Raw genomic sequence first — 25,071 nt, 5'->3', positions numbered from 1 at the left:
CGGACGCAAATGTAACCGATGCTTTAATGCACCGATTGTAACTTGCGTTGTGTTGTTTGATTGACACTATAGACGTGGACTTTGGAGATCAGGTAGTTTTAATCAAGCAGAACTCACTCTCTGCATCCTGCATCTGCATCCAAAAGGAAATAAAACATTTGTAGAGCACATACTGTTCTGAGAATCGTCGCCTCTTTCTACAACAGATACACAATAGGAGGGACTGGGATCATTCCAGGAGCTAGCCATCGTTTCACACTACAATAGCCTGCTAATACCTTAGCTAGCTATTAACCACATGTTGAATTCAGAATGTTGATATCATCCTAAAAAGTACAATTACAAGTGCATCCTTAACAATACCATCCACTATGAGTAACCTCTAAATATACATCATTATTCATGAACAAAAACTGTGTGTATGACTTTGTACTAATAATCTAACTTTTCTGAAGACAGAAAAACTCGTGCCTACCTCTCATAGTGCATCAAAATGATTTGAGCACAAGCACGCAAAACGTAAGTACAACTCCCTTCTCCCAGATGGCATAATAACAAATCAACCACATTAATATATGAACCTGGTGAAATTCACATAGTGACTTTAACAACTGTTACAACAAACACATTCACTTATTTATTTGACCTTTATTCAACTAGGCAAGTCAGTTAAGAACAAATTCTTATTTTCAATGACAGCCTAGGAACGGTGGGTTTAACTGCCAAGTTCTGGGGAGAACCACAGATGTTCTACCTTGTCAGCTCGGGATGTGATCTTGCAACCTCTCGGTTACTAGTCCAACACTCTAACCACTAGGCTACCTGCCTCCCCATATACAAACAGCATGATCATTTTGATCGTTGGATAATTCCTTCTCACATCTACGCTCTCTCCTTCTCTCACATTTCCCTTTGCTTGTGGACTTCAGTGCACAACACATGCAAAACATGCAAAAACGCAAACAAAAAAACATTCCAAGCTAAACCTTCATATCATAACTGCTACACACAGCCTACATCGTTATCACCTATTTAGCTAATGTCAAGTCTGTAGAAAACGAACGCATTAGTAAACCTGCTACAATCATGCTGTACAGTGTAGCAAGCAGTTAGCAGTTACACCGGTAAACCCGTGGAAATAAATAAATAAACCTAAAAAGCTTACCTTGACTTGGAAGAGTTCCAGTATTGGATAGCATAGCCAACTAGCTAACATAGCATCCCTCTGTTTGAGCCGGGTGACCGGAAACATGACCGAATACAAACAGTGTAGTAGCTATTCCCTCCGCAAGGCAATCAAACAAGCTAAGCGTCAGTATAGAGACAAAGTAGAGTCGCAATTCAACAGTTCAGACACAAGAGGTATGTGGCAGGTCTATAGTCAATCACGGATTACAAAAAGAAAACAAGCCCCGTCACGGACCAGGATGTCTTGCTCCCAGGCAGACTAATAACTTTTTTTGCCCGCTTTGAGGACAATACAGTGCCACTGACACGGCCCGCAACTAAAACATGGCGGACTTCCTTCACTGCAGCCGACTGTGAGTAAAACATTTAAACGTGTTAACCCTCGCAAGGCTGCAGGCCCGACGGCATCCCGAGCCGCGCCCTCAGAGCATGCGCAGACCAGCTGGCTGGTGTGTTTACGGACATATTCAATCAATCCTTATCCCAGTCTGGGATTATCCCAGTCAGCTAAGGTAACTGAGCTAAACGACTACCGCCCGTAGCACTCACTTCCGTCATCATGAAGTGCTTTGACAGACTAGTCAAGGACCATATCACCTCCACCCTACCTGATGTAACGGCATGTGAAATGGCTAGCTAGTTAGCGGTGGTGCACGCTAAATAGCATTTCAATCCAGGGGGTGACGCCACTTTCCTCTGAGACCTTGAAGTAAGTGGTTCCCCTTGCTCTGCAAGGGGCTGCGGCTTTGTGGAGCGATGCGGTACCGATGCTTTTGTGGGTGACTGTTGTTGATGTGTGCAGAGGGTCCCTGGTTCGCGCCCGGGTATGGGTGAGGGGATGGTCTAAGGTTATACTGTTACACTGACACCCTAAACCCACTCCAATTTGCTTTACTGCCCAAATAGGTCCACAGACGATGCAATCTCAACCACACTGCACACTGCCATAACCCATCTAGACAAGAGGAATACCTTTGTGAGAATGCTGTTCATCGACTACAGCTCTGCATTTAACACCATAGTACCCTCCAAACTCGTCATCAAGCTCGAGACCCTGGGTCTCGACCCCGCCCTGTGCAACTGGGTACTGGACTTCCTGACGGGCCGCCCCCAGGTGGTGAGGGTAGGTAAAAACATCTCCATCCCGCTGATCCTCAACACTGGGGCCCCACAAGGGTGCGTTCTGAGCCCTCTCCCTGTACTCCCTGTTCGGCCACGACTGCGTGGCCATGCACGCATCCAACCTCAATCATCAAGTTTGCGGACGACACTACAGTGGTAGGCTTGATTACCAACCATGACGAGAACAGCCTACATGGAGGAGGTGAGGACCCTCGGAGTGTGGTGTCAGGAAAATAACCTCACACTCAACGTCAACAAAACAAAGGAGATGATTGTGGTTTTCAGGAAACAGCAGAGGGAGCACCACCCTATCCACATCGATGGGACAGTAGTGGAGAGGGTAGTAAGTTTAAGTTCCTCGGCGTACACATCACAGACAAACTGAATTGGTCCACCCACACAGACAGCATCGTGAAGAAGGCGCCAGCATCGCCTCTTCAACCTCAGGAGGCTGAAGAAATTTGGCTTGTCACCAAAATCTCTCACAAACTTCGATGAAGAAGGCTGCACAGTACTGTCTTTTATCGATGGCGGTTATGATATCGTTTAGGACCTTGAGCGTAGCTGAGGTGCACCCATGACCAGCTCGGAAACCAGATTGAATAGTGGAGAAGGTACGGTGGATTCGAAATGGTCGGTGATCTGTTTATTAACTTGACTTTCGAAGATTTTAGAAAGGCAGGGCAGGATGGAATACAGTGGGGAGAACAAGTATTTGATTCACTGCTGATTTGCAGGTTTTCCTACTTACAAAGCATGTAGAGGTCTGTAATTTTTATCATAGGTACACTTCAACTGTGAGAGACGGAATCTAAACAAATACAGAAAATGCACATTGTATGGTTTTAAGTAATTAATTTGCATTTTATTGCATGACATAAGTATTTGATCACCTACCAACCAGTAAGAATCCGGGTCCGTAGGTTTTGTTTTGGAGTAAATGTATACAGAGGAGGGGAAGGCAAGCTGTCCTCCGTCTACACCAGGGTGCTACCCTACAGAGTGCTGTTGAGGCTACTGTAGACCTTCATTGCAAACAGTGCATTTTAATTAATTATTTGGTATTTTTAATTAAATATTTAGTTTAGTTTTATCTTAAAGTGATAACTTTTTAGATGTTCCACTATTTTATTTATTTCTGAAACCCACTGGGCACACACTCATTCTCCCTCCTCCCTCCCCCTCTCTCTCTCTCTCTCTCTCTCTCTCTCTCTCTCTCTCTCTCTCTCTCTCTCCCCTCTCTCCCTCCTCCCCCTCTCCTCTTCCCTCCCTTCCCTCCCTCCCTCCCTCCTCCCTCCCCCTCTCCCTCCCTCCCTCCCTCCCTCCCCCTCTCTCCTCTTCCTCTCTCTCTCTCTCTCCTCTCTCTCTCTCTCTCTCTCTCTCTCTCTCTCTCTCCCCCCCCCTCTCTCTCTTTCTCTCTCTCTCTCTCTCTCTCTCCCCTCCCTCCCTCCCCCTCGCTCTCTCCCTCCCTCCCTCCCTCCCCCTCACTCTCTCCCTCCTCCCTCCCTCCCTCCCCCTCGCTCTCTCCCTTGCCCTCCCTCCCCCTCGCTCTCTCCCTCCCTCCCTCTCCCTCTCTCTGCCCTCTCTCTCGTCTCTCTCTCTCTCCTCTCTCTCTCTCTCTCTCTCTCTCTCTCTTCTCTACTCTCTCTCTCTCTCTCTCTCCTCTCTCTCTCTCTCTCTCTCTCTCTCTCTCTCTCTCTCTCTCTCTCTCTCTCTCTGCAGGTTGACAGGACAGAGGTGATCCGTAGCTCTATAAGCCCCACCTTTTCTAAAGTCTTCACCGTGGACTTCTACTTTGAGGAAGTACAGCGGCTACGTTACGAGCTCTATGACATCAGCAGCAATCACAACGGCATCAAGGAGGCTGACTTTCTAGGGGCCATGGAGTGCACACTGGGACAGGTGTGTTCTCACGGCAACGCCACACTAACTCCGACACGCTATCTCTGACACAAAGCTAAGTGCTAAGTGCTAATGCTGGACCGAGCTGAACTTAGATACCATTAAAAGCAGTTAGCAGAGGCTTTTTACTCAAGAAAGACAACACCTACCTCTCACCCTCCCTCTCTGCACGGGTCATTTCCTGTAACGTAAAAAAACAAGCAAGTTAAGTGGTTTAGTGGCAATTGGTCGGGCAGTGTAGCATGTTTTTATATCAACCCTTTTCACCGGCAAAAGGGAGCTCTCTCTGTGTAATGTTTGTATACAGTCCGTCTCCAGTAAAATGACATGCCACGTGCAAATAGCGATAAGGCACGTAATGAAATAATCCCCCAGACTTTCATTAAGAGTGTTTTGCTACATGCAGCTGTCGGCTGAAACAGTTGGCGTCCGGTACGCCAGCGGGCCTGGAATGTTTGAGCCTTCTGAGCCTCTCTCTGGTATTATTGTGTGTCTATGCCAACATTAAATGATTCTTCCCCACCACTGCTGACACATGGTTCATAGGCCCTGCTATCGTCATCTAGTTGTACTGAGGAATTCTCCAGAAACTAATTTCATGTGTTATGAACTCCAGTATTTATTTTGTACCACTCTCTGCCTCCCTCTCTCCCCCCTCTCTCTCTCTCTCTCTCTCTCTGTCTTTTCCCTCTAACTCCTGGGAGATGTTCATATGGATGAGCTGTTCATTTTGTTCCACTCTGTTGTGTCTACAAGGAGACTGGTGGGACTCAATGCAAATAAGAGGCATCATTTAGAAACACCATATATTGTGAATAGGATTCGCCAAGGGGTTTTACTGTATTTCTACAGTTTTACTTCAGATTTTATTCTCTAAATCATCCAATAGACCTACTGTACCATGCAAATATTCCAGCATTGAGAATTTACTGAGAGGGCTTTGAACCTTTACAAAGACTCTCACATTGCATCTTACTTGCATAATGTGGAAAGCCTCACAGCATCCAATTATATTATGGCATCTTTCCAGCATGTGTTTACGGCAAAACTTCTCGTCAGAACTCCCCAACCTCACCCTATACAACCACACTCTCTTTTACCTCAGACATTTGTGCAAAACTCTTCATTTTTTTCTTTCTTTCTTTTTGACTGCCGGTGATTCCCTCGTCCCAGTTTCCCCCTTCTGGTTCTCCTGAGTTGCTGTGTTGTTGATGTGAGGCACTGAGTCAGGGGAGTCTCACCTCTTATCTCTCTCCAAACAGATTGTGTCCCAGAGGAAGCTCACCAAACCACTGCTCAAACAGGGCAGCACAGTGAGCAAGTCCTTCATCATGGTAAGGCCCCTGTCTGTCACCTAGCTCCCTCTCTCTCTCTAGCTTTCTTTCTTTCTGTCTGTCTGTCTGTCTGTCTGTCTGTCTGTCTGTCTGTCTGTCTGTCTGTCTGTCTGTCTGTCTGTCTGTCTGTCTGTCTGTCTGTCTGTCTGTCTGTCTGTCTGTCTGTCTGTCTGTCTGTCTCTGTCTCTGTCTAAAGCACAGCAAAGGTAACTAAACTTAATGACTATCACCCCATAGCACTCAACTCTGTCATCACGAATTGCTTTGAGAGACTAGTCAAGGATCATTTCACCTCTACCTTACCTACCACCCTAGAACCACCCAAAAAATAATTTTGCACGCCCAATTTCTCAGTTTTTGATTTGTTAAAAAAGTTTGAAATATCCAATAAATGTCGTTCCACTTCATGATTGTGTCCCACTTGTTGTTGATTCTTCACAAAAAAATACAGTTTTATATCTTTATGTTTGAAGCCTGAAATGTGGCAAAAGGTCGCAAAGTTCAAGGGGGCCGAATACTTTCGCAAGGCACTGTATATAGTCTTAATTCATTCCATTTGTGTGTATTGGGTATATGTTGTGTAATTTGTTATATATTACTGCACTATCGGAGCTAGAAGCACAAGCATTTCGCTACACCCGCAATAACATCTGCTAATCAGGTGTCTGTGACCAATACAATTTGATTTGATTTGAGAAGCCTACCACCTAATCTAAATTCAAAAGTGACCAGCCAAACTTGAATTCAGATACGGGAGTTATTTTTGACACTTTCTGAGTTTGGTGTAGAGTAGCATCTGAACTTAACAAATAGATATGCATGCATGTGTCTGTTTGAGATGAACATACATATTGTTTTGTTTCTGAAGCACATTGCCTGTTTGCTTATGCATGGAAAATAACCTATTTTAACAAAGGCATGAAGGCATTCTTAATCGTGTAAATCATATTTTATTGGGCCACACGCACACACGCACACACACACACACACACACACACACACACACACACACACACACACACACACACACACACACACACACACACACACACACACACACACACACACACACACACACACACACACACACACACACACACACACACACACACAATAGTACTATATAAAGAGAGAACTAAATAGAGCGGTTTCTCAAGGTCATTATGAAAAACGAGCTCCCAGCAGAAAGAAACTAACATCAGTGTCAATAGGACTTATATTAGACCAGATGAGGAGTGGTTCCACAGTATTTCATAGCTAAACAGTTGACAAATACATATGAATCTGGAGGCAGATACAGAACAAAGTATGAAAGACAATATGCCTATCATGCGTTTTACTACAATGATTACTATTTCATTCATAAACATACCTTTTTTCTGGTTTCTGGTTATAACCAGGGTGTGTGTGAATATTAGAACCAGGTGTTTGTGAATATTAGAACCAGGTGTGTGTGAATATTAGAACCAGGTGTGTGTGAATATTTGATCCAGGTGTTTGTGAATATTAGATCCAGGTGTTTGTGAATATTAGAACCAGGTGTTTGTGAATATTAGAACCAGGTGTTTGTGAATATTAGATCCAGTTGTGTGTGAATATTAGAACCAGGTGTGTGAATATTAGAACCAGTTGTGTGTGAATATTAGAACCAGGTGTGTGTGAATATTAGATCTAGGTGTGTGTGAATATTAGAACCAGGTGTGTGTGAATATTAGAACCAGGTGTGTGTGAATATTAGAACCAGGTGTATGAATATTAGATCCAGGTGTATGTAAATATTATAACCAGGTGTGTGTGAATATTAGTACCAGGTGTGTGTGAATATTAGAACCTGGTGTGTGTGCATATTAGTACCAGGTGTGTGTGCATATTAGATCCAGGTGTGTGTGAATATTAGAACCAGGTGTTTGTGAATATTAGTACCAGGTGTGTGTGAATATTAGATCCAGGTGTGTATAAATATTAGAACCATGTGTGTGAATATTAGAACCAGGTGTGTGTGAATATTAGTACCAGGTGTTTGTGAATATTAGATCTAGGTGTGTGTGAATATTAGAACCAGGTGTGTGTGAATATTAGAACCAGGTGTGTGTGAATATTAGAACCAGGTGTATGAATATTAGATCCAGTTGTGTGTGAATATTAGAACCAGGTGTGTGAATATTAGAACCAGTTGTGTGTGAATATTAGAACCAGGTGTGTGTGAATATTAGATCTAGGTGTGTGTGAATATTAGAACCAGGTGTGTGTGAATATTAGAACCAGGTGTGTGTGAATATTAGAACCAGGTGTATGAATATTAGATCCAGTTGTGTGTGAATATTAGAACCAGGTGTGTGAATATTAGAACCAGTTGTGTGTGAATATTAGAACCAGGTGTGTGTGAATATTAGAACCAGGTGTATGAATATTAGATCCAGTTGTGTGTGAATATTAGAACCAGGTGTGTGAATATTAGAACCAGTTGTGTGTGAATACTAGAACCAGGTGTGTGTGAATATTAGAACCAGGTGTGTGAAAATTAGAACCAGTTGTGTGTGAATATTAGATCCAGGTGTGTGTTATGTACCTGCAGGTCACCGCCGAGGAGCTGACAGGGAATGATGATTATGTGGAACTTTCTTTCAGTGCCAGGAAACTTGACGACAAGGTAAGGTTGCAACGCTACAGAACATGTTTAATTTGTGCTTGTTAATTGATTATGAATGCATTACATTATTGTATATCCTCTCCATTAACCATCGCATCAACTGGTCTCAGAACAGTGATTATACACATAGAGCTATGCTTCAAGGGAAAAATCCCATCAGAGGAATAATTACAACAGAAACACATTAGATACAGAGAACCAATCCCTCCTCAATGAGGATCTATGATCCACCCAACTCCCCATCTCAGTCTCTCCTGCTGTGTTTGTGGTTCTGGCTCACACAGATGGGGAGATAAGAAAGGAGAGAGAGAGCAGAGGTGTGTGTGGTGTGTTTGTGGTTAAGTACAAGAGATGTTTTTAAGTCTCCTGGTGTCTTTCTCAGCCCCAGTGTATCTCTAATCACAGTCTAATTTAAATGAGTTAATCTCCACTAAATGGAAGATGCTGTGTGTGTGTGTGTGTGTGTGTGTGTGTGTGTGTGTCCGCCTTCAACTGAAATAAGTTTCCCCTCACCACAGGTGCTAAAGTACATTATTCCAGCACTAAAATGCAAATAAGCATTGCATCTGCAGGGAGAAATGCAATCAATCAAAGCGATGTGCTCTTAACTTTCCTATCAGTATCCTATCAGTAAGAATCGTGTTTATAAATTATTGATTTCGTGTTTTTGGAACTGCAGATTTATTCTGATCAGCAGGTGTTTTGAGGGAATTTTTCTCCTGGAGCATCCAGTCAAGTTGATTGTAGTACTAGGATCAGACATCAGGTGTGCATAACCAGACCAGGATATATCATGACCATTGCTGGCCCCAATTCAAATCAAATCAAAGTGCATTTGTCACGTGTGCCGAATACAACAGGTATAGACCTTACAGTGAAATGCTTACTTCCAAGCACTAACCAACAGTGCAATTTGAAAGTAAAAAATAGGTATTAGGTAAACAATAGATCGGTAAAGAAATAAAAAAAACAGTAAAATGACAGTGAAAATAACAGTAGCGAGGCTGTATACAGGGGAACAGAGTCAATGTGTGGGGGCACCGGATAGTCGGGCTAATTAAGGTAATATGTACATGTAGGTATAGTTAAAGTGACTATGCATAGATGATAAACAGAGAGTAGCAACAGCGTAAAAAGAGGGGTTGGGGGAGGGGACACACAATGCAGATGGTCTGGGTAGCCATTTGATTACCGGTTCAGGAGTCTTATGGCTTGGGGGGTGAAAGCTGTTTAGAAGCATCTTGCACCAAGACATGGCGCTCCGGTACCATTTGCCATGTGGTAGAAGAGAGAGCAGTCTATGACTGGGGTGGCTGGGGTCTTTTTACCATTTTTAGGGACTTCTTCTGACACCACCTGGTGTAGAGGTCCTGGATGGCTGGCAGCTTAGCCCCAGTGATGTACTAGGCTGTTTTCACTACCCTCTGCAGTGCCATGCGGTTGGAGGCAGAGCAGTTGCCGTACCAGGCAGTGATGCAACCATGCTCTCGATGTTGCAGCTGTAGAACCTTTTGAGGATCTGAGGACCCATACCAAATCTTTTCAGTCTCCTGGGGGGGGGAAAGGTTTTCACGACTATCTTGTTGTGTTTGGACCATTCAAGTTGGTTGGTGATGTGGACACCAAGGAACTTGAAGCTCTCAACCTGCTCCACTACAGCCCCCTCGATGAGAATGAGGGCGTCCTCGGTCCTCCTTTTCCTGTAGTCCACAATCATCTCCTTTGTCTTGATTACATTGAGGGATAGGTTGTTATTCTGGTACCACCCGGCCAGGTGTCTCCCCATAGGCTGTCTCGTCGTTGTCGGTGATCAGGCCTACCACTGTTGTGTCATCTGCAAACTTAATTATGGTGTTGGAATCGTGTCTGGACATGCAGTCGTGGATGAACAGGAAGGGAATGAGCACACACCCCTGAGATGCTCCAGTATTGAGGATCAGTGTGGCAGATGGGTTGCTACCTACCCTTACCACCTCTGGGCTGCCCGTCAGGAAGTCCAGGATCCAGTTGCAGAGGGAGGTGTTTAGTCCCAGAATCCTTAGCTTAGTGATGAGCTTTGAGGGCACTATGGTGTTGAACGCTGAGCTGTAGTCAATGAATAGTATTCTCACGTAGGTGTTTCTTTTGTCCAGGTGGGAAAGGGCAGTGTGGAGTGCAATAGAGATTGCATCATCTGTGGATCTGTTTGAGTGGTATGTACATTGGAGTGGGTCTAGGGTTTCTGGGATAATGGTGTTAATGCGAGCCATTACCAGCCTAGCACTCACGGCTACGGACTTGAGTGCTACGGGTCTGTAGTCATTTAGGCAGGTTGCCTTCGTGTTCTTGGGCACAGAGACTATGGTGGTCTGCTTGAAACATGTTGGTATTACAGACTCAATCAGGGACATGTTGAAAATGTCAGTGAAGACACCTGCCAGTTGGTCAGCACATGCCTTGCCAGCGGCCTTACTCACAACGGCTACCTCAGTGTTGCCTCAGTGTTGCTTGCCTCGAAGCGAGCATAGAAGTGATTTAGCTCGTCTGGTAGGCTCATGTCACTGGACAGCTCACGGCTGTGCTTCCGTTTGTAGTCTGTAATCGTTTGCAGGCCCTGCCACACCCGACGAGCATCGGAGCCGGTGTAGTACGATTCAGTTTGAGTCCTTTATTGGTGCTTTGCCTGTCTGATGGTTCGTTGCAGGGCATAGCAGGATTTCTTATAAGCTTCCAGGTTAGAGTTCCGCACCTACCCTTTAGCTCAGTGGGAATGTTGTCTGTAATCCATGGCTTCTGGTTGGGTTATGTATGTACTTTCACTGTGGGGACGACTTCCTCGATGCACTTATTGATAAAGCCAGTGACTGATGTGGTGTACTCCTCAATGCCATTGGAAGAATCCCGGAACATGTTCCAGTCTGTGCTAGCAAAACAGTCCTGTAGTTTAGCATCCGCTTCATCTGACTGCTTTTTAATAGACCGAGTCACTGGTGCTTCCTGCTTTAGTTTTTGCTTGTCGGCAGGAATCAGAAGGATAGAATTACGGTCAGATTTGCCAAAGGAGGGCGAGGGAAAGGTTTCTATGCGTCTCTGTGTGTGGAGTAAAGTTGATCTAGAATTTTTTCCCCCTCTGGTTGACATATAACATGCTGATAGAAATGAGGTAAAACGGATTAATGTTTCCCTGCATTAAAGTCCCCGGCCACTAGAAGCGCCACCTCTGGGTGAGCAGTTTCCTGTTTGCTTATTACCTTATACAGCTGACTGAGTGAGGTCTTAGTGCCAGCATCCATCTGTGGTGGTAAATAAACAGCCACAAAAAATATAGATGAACACTATCATGAGATACTCCACTTCAGGCGAGCAAAATCTAGAGACTTCCTTAGATTTCGTGCACCAGCTGTTGTTTACTAATATACACACACCACCCTCGTCTTCGGAGTGTGCTGTTCTATCTAGCCGGTGCAGCGTATATCCCACCAGTGTCACGACTCCAAAGGTGGCTCCTCTTCCTGTTCGGGTGGCGCTCGGCGGTGTAACGGCTTTCTTCTATCTCCTCCTCGGACAAGGAGGTGTAGCAAGGATCGGACCAAAATGCAGCGTGGCTATTGCAATCCATGTTTATTAAATAATAAAGAAACACGAACTTACAAAAACAATAAACGTGTGAAAACCGAAACAGCCCTATCTGGTGCAAACACAAAGACAGGAACAATCACCCACAAAATACACAGTGAAACCCCGGCTACCTAAATATGGTTCCCAATCAGAGACAACGAGAATCACCTGACTCTGATTGAGAACCTCCTCAGGCATCCAAACCTATGCTACACCCCTACTCAGCCGCAATCCCAATGCCTACAAAACCCCAATACGAAACACAACAAAATAAACCCATGTCACACCCTGGCCTGACCAAATATATAACGAAAACACAAAATACTATGACCAAGGCGTGACAGGCGGTCGTCGTCACCGGCCTACTAGCTGCCACTGATCCCTTTTCCCCCTTTTCTGTTTATTGGTTGCACCTGTGTTTAGTTTAGGTTAATTGGTTGGGCTTTATTTACCAGCCGGCCCGCTTGCTGGTTGTGCAGGATTATTTTCAGTGTAGATGTGTACACGGCTGTATGTCACGGTTGTCCATGTGTTTGGATTTTGCTGGACTGTTTAAGTCCCCCGTGTTTGGGGCATTTGTTTGGGATGGCGTCTGTTCACTGTTGTGGTGCATTACAAAGTAGCGCTACCCTGAACTCTCTGCTTCCTGCGCCTGACTTCTTTCCCACTACACCCCGGGTGTTACAACCAGCTGAATGTTATCCATGTCGTCATTCAGCCACGATTTGGTGAAACATAAGATATTACAGTTTTTGATGTCCTGTTGGTAGAATATTCGTGATCGTACGTCGTCTAATTTATTGTTCAATGATTGTACGTTGGCAAGTAATACTGATGGTAAGGGCAGATTTCCCACTCGCCGTTGGCGGATCCTTACAAGGCACCCCGCCCTATATCCTCTATACCTGCGTCTCTTTCCAATGACAGGGATTTTGGCCTTGCCGGGTGTCTGAAGTACATCCTGTGCGTCCTGCTCGTTGAAGAAATGCAATCTGCAATTTGACATTTCTACTTGTTGTTCAAAAGTGTTGTGAACAATCTGTGATTTTCTACTTCCCAGTGCTGCTCTTATTAGAGTACCAAGACAATTTGAAAGGCGTCTTAGCTGTATACTGTAACGAGTTACAACCTCAGGGTCTGGAGTATTGTATGAGGTACAGTATTTCTTCAGCTAATTTAGCTGTTCAGGAGTTTTGGCACCCGTCTAGGGAGTTACCAGAGATAACCCTCCTACAGATTGCATCACAGCTCAGCTCTATGAATCATTGAACAGGAAGGAGAGAGACCAGCCTCACAGGAAGATATATAGTGGCAGAGAGTTAGATAGATGTCAGTAAAGTATATTCTATGTGTAATATATATTCCATGTAGATTACCTATACACATACAGGAGCGTTTGTAGAGGACCTCAGTGTGTTGTTGACTTTGATAAATGCATGAATTTGGACAACATGGCAACCATCTTCCTCACGTTAGGTATTTTATTGATCACTTTCACAGTTTTAGGGCCAATGCAGTTGGGAGGGAAATATTGCAATCCCTCAGCATGGCATTAAGATGGTCGTTGATGTATTTCTGAAAGCCCACTGTGTATCTCTCTGTGCAGGACTTTTTTAGCAAATCAGACCCTTTCCTGGAGATCTTCAGGATGAACGATGACGACACGCTACAGCTTGTGCACAGAACAGAGGTAAAACCAGCAGTCGTTTTGTTCAAACGGATCCATCCAATTACTTTAGCCTATTTACTTTTCTCTTTCCTGTTTCACTCACAGACTGTTATGAACAACCTTAACCCGGTGTGGAAAACCTTCAAGACTTCCCTGAATTCCCTCTGCAGTGGAGACCATGACCGGCCTCTAAAGGTATAGGCGTGTGTTTCTGATTGATTGTATGTATGTATGTGCTTGGCTCTATGTCTTCTTGCCAGCCCAGGGGACCTGATTGAGCACTTTTGCCACAGTAGTGGACTGACTGGCAGGTGAGCAATACTGATTTCAGCACCATGACCTCAATCCTATAAGGGGTTTGTCTACTAGAGTCAGGAGGGAGGGCTAGACTAGGGAGGAAGGGGATTCTCTATAGCAGGGGTATTCAACTCTTACCCCTGGTCTTCTATTCTACTTGATAATTAATACCACCCACCTGGTGTCCCAGGTCTAAATCAGTCCCTGATTGGTCTCTCTCTCCTTCCCTCTATTCTTCATTTCCTCCTCTCCAGTCAATCAGTCCCTGATTAGAGGGGAACAATGTAAAAATGAACTGGCATCGAGGTCCAGAGTTGAGTTTGAGGGCTCTCTAGACGACTCATTTGTGGCTTGGCCTGATCATACAGGACCAAGACGGGGGACATCTATTAGACCAGGGGAGTGGAAAGAGAGAGACTCTCAACGCCCCGCCCCCACCACCTTTATAACTCCTCCTCTTTCCTCCCTCTCGTGTTCTCTTTCAGCCCCCCTCCCTCTGTCTCACATGGTCGGCATCTTTCCCCTTTTCCTTTATTGCCTCGTGTGTGTGCTTTTTTTGTGTGTGTGTGTATTATTGCCTTTTCTCCCCTTTCTAACTCCCTGGCATTACTAAATCATTAAACTACAGTTAGTCTAATGAGCGCCTGAAAGGCCTGCTCTAAACAAATAAGACTTTCTCATTAAACATTTAGGCACCAACAATGAGCTGCAGCAGTGTCTCATTGTGTTTAGGGGCACTGAGTCTCTCTCTCTCTCTCTTTCTCTCTCTCCTTCCCTCTATTCTTCATTCCCTCCTCTCCAGTCAAGGAGATAGAGAGGGTGGTGCTGAGGTGGGAGGAGGTTAAGCTCTCGATGCCCCCACCCCCAACTCCCTCCCACCTACTTCTTGTCCTAATTCCTCTATGTTACCAATCACACCTCTCCTCTCCATCACAAGATTTCAATCAGCCCCAGTTGCCACGGTGGTGCTCTTTAGGGGTATGAGTGATGAGGTCACTGTAGGGTTGGATGTGTGTTGGTGGGGCCAACAGCAATTAACCCCAGGGCAGGAAATGACATGGAGCTAAAGAGATCATTCACATTTAAACGTTGAAGGCTAAGAAACTGTCTGACCATATTACTACCAATATTAACTGCACCCACGGTATCAGCAAACCTTTTTGAAATAAGTATTCAAATTATACAGAGCCACTGCTTAACAACCAGTGGTTTCAGGGAAAGAGCTTCCTGTTTGTTAGTTGGGATTGGTCATCCAGTGGGACATGGTGTGTCCCATGCTGCCACGTCCACTAGCACCATAATAGTAGCACATAATAGTAGCATCATAATAGTAACATCATAATAGTAACATCATAATAGTAGCATCATAATAGTAACATCATAATAGTAGCATCATAATAGTAACATCATAATAGTAGCATTATAATAGTAACATCATAATAGTAACATCATAATAGTAACATCTTAATAGTAACATCTTAATAGTAACATCTTAATAGTAACATCATAATAGTAACATCATAATAGTAACAGCATAATAGTAACATCATAATAGTAGCATCATAATAGTAGTCTCATAATAGTAACATCATAATAGTAGTCTCATAATAGTAACATCATAATAGTAGCACCATGATAGTAGACCAAAATGGTAGCATCATAATAGTAGCATAATAATAGTAGACCGTAATGGTAGCATCATAATGGTAGACCATAATGGTAGCATCACAATGGTAGCATCATAATGGTTAGCATCATAATAGTAGCATAATAATAGTAGACCATAATATAGCATCATAATAGTAGCATCATAATAGTAACATCATAATAGTAACATCATAATAGTAGTCTCATAATAGTAACATCATAATAGTAGCACCATGATAGTAGACCATAATGGTAGCATCATAATAGTAGCATAATAATAGTAGACCGTAATGGTAGCATCATAATGGTAGACCATAATGGTAGCATCATAATGGTTAGCATCATAATGTAGCACATAATGGTAGCATCGTAATAGTAGCATAATAATAGTAGACCATAATGGTAGCATCATAATGGTAGCATCATAATGTAGCACATAACGGTAACATCATAATAGTAGCATAATAATAGTAGACCATAATGGTAGCATAATAATAGTAGACCATAATGGTAGCATCATAATAGTAGACCATAATGGTAGCATCATAATAGTAGCATAATAATAGTAGACCGTAATGGTAGCATCATAATGGTAGACAATAACGGGTAGCATCATAATGGTAGCATCATAATGGTAGCATCATAATGGTTAGCATCATAATGTAGCACATAATGGTAGCATCGTAATAGTAGCATAATAATAGTAGACCATAATGGTAGCATCATAATAGTAGACCATAATGGTAGCATAATAATAGTAGACCATAATGGTAGCATCATAATAGTAGACCATAATGGTAGCATCATAATGGTAGACCATAATGGTAGCATCATAATAGTAGACCATAATATAGCATCATAATAGTAGCATCATAATAGTAGCATCATAATAGTAACATCATAATAGTAGTATCATAATAGTAGTCTCATAATAGTAACATCATAATAGTAGTCTCATAATAGTAACATCATAATAGTAGCACCATGATAGTAGACCATAATGGTAGCATCATAATAGTAGCATAATAATAGTAGACCGTAATGGTAGCATCATAATGGTAGACCATAATGGTAGCATCATAATGGTAGCATCATAATGGTAGCATCATAATGGTTAGCATCATAATGTAGCACATAATGGTAGCATCGTAATAGTAGCATAATAATAGTAGACCATAATGGTAGCATCATAATAGTAGACCATAATGGTAGCATAATAATAGTAGACCATAATGGTAGCATCATAATAGTAGACCATAATGGTAGCATCATAATGGTAGACCATAATGGTAGCATCATAATAGTAGACCATAATATAGCATCATAATAGTAGCATCATAATAGTAGATCATAATGGTAGCATCATAATGGTAGACCATAATGGTAGCATCGTAATAGTAGACCATAATGGTAGCATAAAAATAGTAGACCATAATAGTAGCATCATAATAGTAGACCATAATAGTAGCATCATAATAGTAGACCATAATAGTAGCATCATAATAGTAGACCATAATAGTAGCATCATAATAGTAGACCATAATGTAGCATCATAATAGTAGACCATAATGGTAGCATCATAATAGTAGACCATAATAGTAGCATCATAATAGTAGACCATAATAGTAGCATCATAATAGTAGACCATAATGTAGCATCATAATAGTAGACCATAATGGTAGCATCATAATAGTAGACCATAATAGTAGCATCATAATAGTAGACCATAATAGTAGCATCATAATAGTAGACCATAATGTAGCATCATAATAGTAGACCATAATGTAGCATCATAGGGGTAGCTCATTTAGAACGTCAGGGAACGCTATATTTGAAGCACGGCTAGTAATGGTGACTATTGGACCCAACAGTGTTATTGCTGGAAAGTACAGACACATCAGCGAGCAGCAAAGAGCATTGTTCCCAACAACCATCAATAGACAGATAATATTCAGCCACACCCTCCTAACGAAGACCTTTGCCAGCCAGGGCTATCTAAAAGTCATGCTAAATTATACACATCTGTGGAATAGAACAGTCAGCTAAACTAACACATTGTGACAGTATGTAAATGCTTAGAAAGGAGGGTGGTAGGCCTATCTCTTCCTTTGGGTCTCAGTCATCATCTTATTGATATGTGGAAGTTCTTTGAAGTTCTTTAGTAATTTCAACGGCACACTTGAGTTGAGAATATCTAGAATCCATACAGTAGATGATGTCAGTGTTCTGATATCGAAGCAGAGATTCCATATGACCCAGCTCTTCTAGTTCTGTCTAGTTAATGAGGGAAGCTAATGGTTTTGGATGAAAGTCCCGCCCTCCCCTTCAACCTCTCTGCCCCCTGAATATCACTTCTTGTTAACTGGACAGCTACCCAATTGGTTGAGCCTTTCACCAGAGGAAAAGAGAGTCGTGTAGAAAAGACACCAATTTAGCCCTCCTTGCCAAGCCCAATGAGGAGTCTCACCGTGTACCTGGTGGGGTATCTGGATGGAGCTGAGAGACAGGGTCTTTAAAGGGGAATGACCCTCTTGTCCTTGCAGCATTCATGGTTACTTAAGGAGGGAAAGTGGGGTTGCTGTGGAGAGAGATGCGGATGGCTGACAAGCATGTGTCAAAGTCCTTCTGATCCCCTTAATCCAGTGTCAGATTTCCATTCCATAATATCCACTTAAGCATGACCGAGTGTGTGTGGGGGGGTGGGTGGGTGGATATGTGTTAGGGCTGTGGATGGATATGTGTTAGGGCTGTGGATGGATATGTGTTAGGGGTGTGGATGGATATGTGTTAGGGGTGTGGGTGGGTGGATATGTGTTAGGGGTGTGGATGGATATGTGTTAGGGGTGTGGATGGATATGTGTTAGGGGTGTGGGTGGGTAGATATGTGTTAGGGGTGTGGATGGATATGTGTTAGGGGTGTGGATGGATATGTGTTAGGGTTGTGGATGGATATGTGTTAGGGCTGTGGATGGATATGTGTTAGGGGTGTGGATGGATATGTGTTAGGGGTGTGGGTGGGTGGGTGGATATGTGTTAGGGCTGTGGATGGATATGTGTTAGGGCTGTGGATGGATATGTGTTAGGGGTGTGGATGGATATGTGTTAGGGGTGTGGGTGGGTGGATATGTGTTAGGGGTGTGGATGGATATGTGTTAGGGGTGTGGGTGGGTGGATATGTGTTAGGGGTGTGGATGGATATGTGTTAGGGGTGTGGATGGATATGTGTTAGGGCTGTGGATGGATATGTGTTAGGGCTGTGGATGGATATGTGTTAGGGGTGTGGATGGATATGTGTTAGGGGTGTGGGTGGGTGGATATGTGTTAGGGGTGTGGATGGATATGTGTTAGGGGTTTGGGTGGATATGTGTTAGGGGTGTGGATGGATATGTGTTAGGGGTGTGGATGGATATGTGTTAGGGGTGTGGATGGATATGTGTTAGGGGTGTGGATGGATATGTGTTAGGGGTGTGGATGGATGTGTGTTAGGGGTGTGGATGGATATGTGTTAGGGGTGTGGATGGATGTGTGTTAGGGGTGTGGGTGGATGTGTGTTAGGGGTGTGGGTGGATGTGGGTGAATGTGTGGGTGGATGTGTTAGGGGTGTGGGTGGATGTGTGTTATGGGTGTGGGTGGATGTGTGTTAGGGGTTTGGGTGGACGTGGGTGGATGTGTGGATGGATATGTGTTAGGGGTGTGGATGGATATGTGTTAGGGGTGTGGATGGATATATGTTAGGGGTGTGGATGGATGTGTTTTAGGGGTGTGGATGGATATGTGTTAGGGGTGTGGATGGATATGTGTTAGGGGTGTGGATGGATATGTGTTAGGGGTGTGGATGGATGTGTGTTAGGGGTGTGGATGGATGTGTGTTAGGGGTGTGGATGGATATGTGTTAGGGGTGTGGATGGATGTGTGTTAGGGGTGTGGGTGGATGTGTGTTAGGGGTGTGGGTGGATGTGGGTGAATGTGTGGGTGGATGTGTTAGGGGTGTGGGTGGATGTGTGTTATGGGTGTGGGTGGATGTGTGTTAGGGGTTTGGGTGGACGTGGGTGGATGTGTGGATGGATGTGTGGGTGGATGTGGGTGGATGTGTGGTGGATGTGTGTTAGGGGTGTGGATGGATATGTGTTAGGGGTGTGGATGGATATGTGTTAGGGGTGTGGATGGATGTGTGTTAGGGGTGTGGATGGATATGTGTTAGGGGTGTGGATGGATATGTGTTAGGGGTGTGGATGGATATGTGTTAGGGGTGTGGATGGATGTGTGTTAGGGGTGTGGATGGATATGTGTTAGGGGTGTGGGTGGATGTGTGTTAGGGGTGTGGGTGGATGTGTGTTACAGGTGTGGGTGGATGTGTGTTAGGGGTGTGGGTGGATGTGGGTGAATGTGTGGGTGGATGTGTTAGGGGTGTGGGTGGATGTGTGTTATGGGTGTGGGTGGATGTGTGTTAGGGGTTTGGGTGGACGTGGGTGGATGTGTGGATGGATATGTGTTAGGGGTGTGGGTGGATGTGGGTGGATGTGTGGGTGGATGTGTGTTAGGGGTGTGGATGGATGTGTGTTAGGGGTGTGGATGGATATGTGTTAGGGGTGTGGATGGATATGTGTTAGGGGTGTGGATGGATATGTGTTAGGGGTGTGGATGGATGTGTGTTAGGGTGTGGATGGATATGTGTTAGGGGTGTGGATGGATGTGTGTTAGGGGTGTGGATGGATATGTGTTAGGGGTGTGGATGGATATGTGTTAGGGGTGTGGATGGATATGTGTTAGGGGTGTGGATGGATATGTGTTAGGGGTGTGGGTGGATGTGTGTTAGGGGTGTGGGTGGATGTGTGTTACAGGTGTGGGTGGATGTGTGTTAGGGGTGTGGGTGGATGTGGGTGAATGTGTGGGTGGATGTGTTAGGGGTGTGGGTGGATGTGTGTTATGGGTGTGGGTGGATGTGTGTTAGGGGTTTGGGTGGACGTGGGTGGATGTGTGGATGGATATGTGTTAGGGGTGTGGGTGGATGTGGGTGGATGTGTGGGTGGATGTGTGTTAGGGGTGTGGATGGATATGTGTTAGGGGTGTGGGTGGATGTGGGTAGATGTGTGGGTGGATGTGTGTTAGGGGTGTGGATGGATATGTGTTAGGGGTGTGGGTGGTTGTGTGGGTGGATGTGGGTTAGGGGTGTGGGTGGGTGTGTGGGTGTGTGTGTTAGGGGTGTGGGTGTATGTGTGTTAGGGGTGTGGGTGGATGTGGGTGTATGTGTGTTAGGGGTGTGGGTGGATGTGTGTTAGGGGTGTGGGTGGATGTGGGTGGATGTGTGTGTGGGTTTCAGAAGCAGTGATAGTGAATGATTCCCTGTGGAGTTAATATGCCTCTAGTTTTGATGGATAATAAAATATCTTCCCCTCCAATGGGACTTTTCACAAGATGCTGTTAATGTTAGCTCAGGTTAACCTCCTTATCACAAACTGTATAATACAAGAGCACTAATTGAACACACATTTATTAAACAGACTTTACAATGCCACGGTTCTGACACTTGACACAACCATGGATGTAGGAGGCTGTCCTGGGATGGCCACTGTAGTGAATGTGTATCATAGATGAATGTTCAGCATAGCTAATGGCCAAATGAGGGTCAGAGGTCAGTTTATTTATCCATGATCCATGTGAAACCTAGACACACACACACACACACACACACACACACACACACACACACACACACACACACACACACGAACAGTGGCGTCATGCAGCCATTATTTTAGAAGTACGTGAGGATGAAGACTGGCCAGCCCCCCTCTGGAATTTAGAGGATTTAGTATTTTTCGAACAACTGAAACAGCTTGTTTCTGCAATCTAGAGCCATAATCATTATGTCTAATACTATGTACAAAAAAAAGAAGTGAAAAAAGAAGGCTATCTAAGCTTACCTCTTCACCTGTTCAAATGTCATTTTAATGAATGATGCACATTGATTCTATGACAAATGTTATGCCGTAGGAGTTTAGTACAACTGCCACACTGTTACTGTACATACAGTGCATTCGGAAAGTATTCAGACCCCTTTCCTTTTTCCACATTTTGTTACGTTACAGCCTTATTTTTTAAATATTTAAATAAACACAAATACTCATCAACCTACACACAATACCCCATATTGACAAAGCGAAAACAGTTTTTTAGAAATGTTGCAAGTGTATTAAAAGTAAAAAACTGAAATACCTTAGTTACATAAGTATTAGGACCCTTTGCTATTAAGCTCAGGTGCATCCTGTTTCCATTCATCATCAATTTTGAGATGTTTCTACAACTTCATTCGATTCCACCTATGGTAAATTAAATTGATTGGACATGATTTGGAAAGGCACACACTTGTGTCCCACAGTTGACAGTGCATGTCAGAGCAAAAAACAAGCCATGAGGTCAAAGGAATTGTCCATAGAGCTCCGAGACAGGATTGTGTCGAGGCACAGATCTGGGGAAGTTTACCAAAAAATGTCTGCAGCATTGAAGGTCCCCAAGAACACAGTGCCCTCCATCATTCTTAACCACCAAGACTCTTCCAAGAGCTGGACGCCCGGCCAAACTGAGCAATCGGGGGAGAAAGGCCTTGGTCAGTGAGGTGACCATGAACCCGATGGTGAACCCGAAGTTCCTCTGTAGAGATGGGAGAACCTTCCAGAAGGACAACCATCTCTGCAGCACTCCACCAATCAGGCCTTTATGGTAGAGTGGCCAGACGCAAGCCACTCCTGAGTAAAAGGCATATAAAAGCCCGCTTGGAGTTTGCCAAAAGGCAGCTAAAGACTTTCAGACCATGAGAAACAAGATTCTCTGAGAAACAAGAGTCCTGCCCATCACTGGCAGCTAAAATCAAATCAAACGCTGTGCATGTAACTCAACACTCTCTCTCCTCCTCAACTGACGATACTGTCTGCATGCACAAGAGTATCTAGCGACCTGCCTAGCATATCTTTGCTCGGTGGTGCACCTTGGAAGAAACCACTTACTAAGGAGAAAAGGGAGGGGGGTTGAGAGGGTACTTTTTGCCTGGTCCAGTTAGTGTTCCCCCTCTGCAAAATACCGCTGACAGAAATTATGACAACGTGTGTTTAAAAATTAAGTGTAGTAATTATTAAAAAAATGTATAATGTTAAACAAAATAAACATATACACACAAATTCAATGTTCTCTCTCTCTGTCTTATGTCAAAAGCCTTTCACATCCTCAATTCTATATTTCATGAGACTATTAAAACTCCAGCAATGTCGCCTTACTGATTTATTAATGGAGAAGCATCACAGGGGAGTCTGCTGTAGTTCTGAAACTGGTCCCAGTGAGTTGTAACGAGTGTGAACATCAGGGGAAGAGCTTTCAACCATACCAGAATCTACATGACACCACATAGTTGATCACATTCAGTCTGGAGATCTTGTTCAACTGTAGCATTCACAGATGGGTTAGGTGATATGTACATATTGACACCGTAGTATTTGATCATTAACTGAAGTCACTTTTTCTAACCTACTCTTTCTCTCTTCTCATCTCTTCTCTCTCTCTCTCTCTCTCTCTCTCTCTCTCTCTCTCTCTCCTCTCTCTCTCTCTCTCTCTCTCTCTCTCTCTCTCTCTCAGTGCACAGTGTGGGACTGGGACTCCAATGGGAAGCACGACTATATTGGTGAATATCAGGCCACATTCAAAGAGATGAGAGGGGCAATGGATGGGAGACAGGTAGGCTGTACAGGTGTTGTGCGAGTTTAAAAGTGGGGTTGGCTGTTTTTTTTTTAGGTAGCGAAGGCATCAATCAGGTTTGTAAAATGACAATTTCTAGATGCCTGTCACGGATTCCCCCAGTACTGCTGCTCCTTCCTGCACCAGTTCCGGAGTTCTACATCCCCGGCCTTCTAGGCTTCACTGAACTGTCTAATTACGCACTCCTGGTTACCATTTTCCCTGATTAGTAATTGTATACTGTATATTTGCCCTCTGTTCCCCATTGTCCTGGTCGATTATTGTTACCATGTCTGTTGGTCCTGTGAGTACCTGTGTTTTGGCGTTCATGCTGCGTGCTGCTTTCATGGCATGTTGTGTAATTTGGGTGGAGTATTAAAAACCCCTATTACGTATTCCTGTGCTTGTCTCCAATCATTTATACAATGTGAAACATGGTCATTATTATAAACCTAAGACTTCTCAGACTGTAGGAATCACACTCTGATATGATTCTGTACTCACTGCAATGTATGTCTCTCCAGATGATATGTCAGAGCAGAGAGAAAGTGGGTTAGAGAGGCAGAGCTCATGTGGGTTGCCGACTGGAGATTTGTTTTCATCCAACTCCTCTGAAGGTTTATCTAGCTTCCTCTCTCTGGGGGATGTGACCAGAGGGTAGCGTCCTCTCTCTGGGGGATGTGACCAGAGGGTAGCGTCCTCTCTCTGGGGGATGTGACCAGAGGGTAGCATCCTCTCTCTGGGGGATGTGACCAGAGGGTAGCGTCCTCTCTCTGGGGGATGTGACCAGAGGGTAGTGTCCTCTCTCTGGGGGATGTGACCAGAGGGTAGCGTCCTCTCTCTGTGGGATGTGACCAGAGGGTAGCGTCCTCTCTCTGTGGGATGTGACCAGAGGGTAGCGTCCTCTCTCTGGGGGATGTGACCAGAGGGTAGCGTCCTCTCTCTGGGGGATGTGACCAGAGGGTAGTGTCCTCTCTCTGGGGGATGTGACCAGAGGGTAGCGTCCTCTCTCTGGGGGATGTGACCAGAGGGTAGCGTCCTCTCTCTGGGGGATGTGACCAGAGGGTAGCATCCTCTCTCTGGGGGATGTGACCAGAGGGTAGTGTCCTCTCTCTGGGGGATGTGACCAGAGGGTAGCGTCCTCTCTCTGGGGGATGTGACCAGAGGGTAGTGTCCTCTCTCTGGGGGATGTGACCAGAGGGTAGCGTCCTCTCTCTGGGGGATGTGACCAGAGGGTAGCGTCCTCTCTCTGGGGGACATGACCAAATGCAGTGGCATGGGGCCATTTGGGGCTCAGGACATTTCTCTCCCCCGGAGGAGATACTTACTTCTCTCATTGGGTGCTGAGGATATTTCAGCGCTCCACAGGGAAGAGTAGGACAGAAGCCTTCAGGAAAAACCAAACAAATGACAATGGATCTCTCTCAGCTAGGAGCCTCCCCATCATCCGGTAGCCACCGTCTCCTCTGTCTCTCTCTCTGTACCAGTGTAATTCAGAAATCAGCACTCTCTCCTTCACTGTATGGAGGACAAGGGTGTGAGAGAGTGAAAGTTCTGTCCTGCCTGGTGTGTTTGGGAAAGAATCCTTGCCGTTTCCTTCCAGCTCATAATGCTTGGTAATGGATCCATTGAGCCATGGTTAGTGCTATTCGGCATCCTTGTGACATCCCTACTCTACCCTAACCTTAACCATAACCCTTACCTTACTTCTTATGGCTGCAGGGTCAGTATTGAGTAGCTTGGATGAAAGTTGCCCAGAGGTGCCCAGAGTAAACGGCCTGCTCCTCAGTCCCAGTTGCTAATATATGCATATTATTATTCATATTGGATAGAAAACACTCTGAAGTTTCTAAAACTGTTTGAATGATGTCTGTGAGTATAACATAACTCATATGGCAGGCAAAAACCTGAGATGAAATCCAAACTCTACACACAAAGGA

General features: G+C 44.4%; 1 protein-coding gene across 2 annotated transcripts in view; it reads left to right on the top strand.

Moving 5' to 3' along the window:
* The first annotated feature begins 4,032 nt into the window (after positions 1 to 4,032).
* Positions 4,033 to 25,071, top strand: part of LOC109881575 (copine-4) — a 45,119-nt gene continuing 24,080 nt past the window's right edge. For both annotated transcript variants that reach the window (XM_031818650.1, XM_031818649.1), the window contains exons 1-6: positions 4,033 to 4,212; positions 5,475 to 5,546; positions 8,122 to 8,196; positions 13,400 to 13,483; positions 13,568 to 13,657; positions 23,033 to 23,131. In XM_031818650.1, the coding sequence (XP_031674510.1) occupies positions 4,192 to 4,212; positions 5,475 to 5,546; positions 8,122 to 8,196; positions 13,400 to 13,483; positions 13,568 to 13,657; positions 23,033 to 23,131 (441 nt within the window). In that variant the 5' untranslated portion in view covers positions 4,033 to 4,191. The remainder of the gene's footprint in view (positions 4,213 to 5,474; positions 5,547 to 8,121; positions 8,197 to 13,399; positions 13,484 to 13,567; positions 13,658 to 23,032; positions 23,132 to 25,071) is intronic.

Source organism: Oncorhynchus kisutch, unplaced genomic scaffold, assembly GCF_002021735.2.
Source record: "Oncorhynchus kisutch isolate 150728-3 unplaced genomic scaffold, Okis_V2 scaffold1533, whole genome shotgun sequence".
NCBI lineage: Eukaryota > Metazoa > Chordata > Actinopteri > Salmoniformes > Salmonidae > Oncorhynchus > Oncorhynchus kisutch.
The sequence above is the reverse complement of the archived record's forward strand: the minus strand, read 5'-3'. Positions and strand labels throughout refer to the sequence as shown.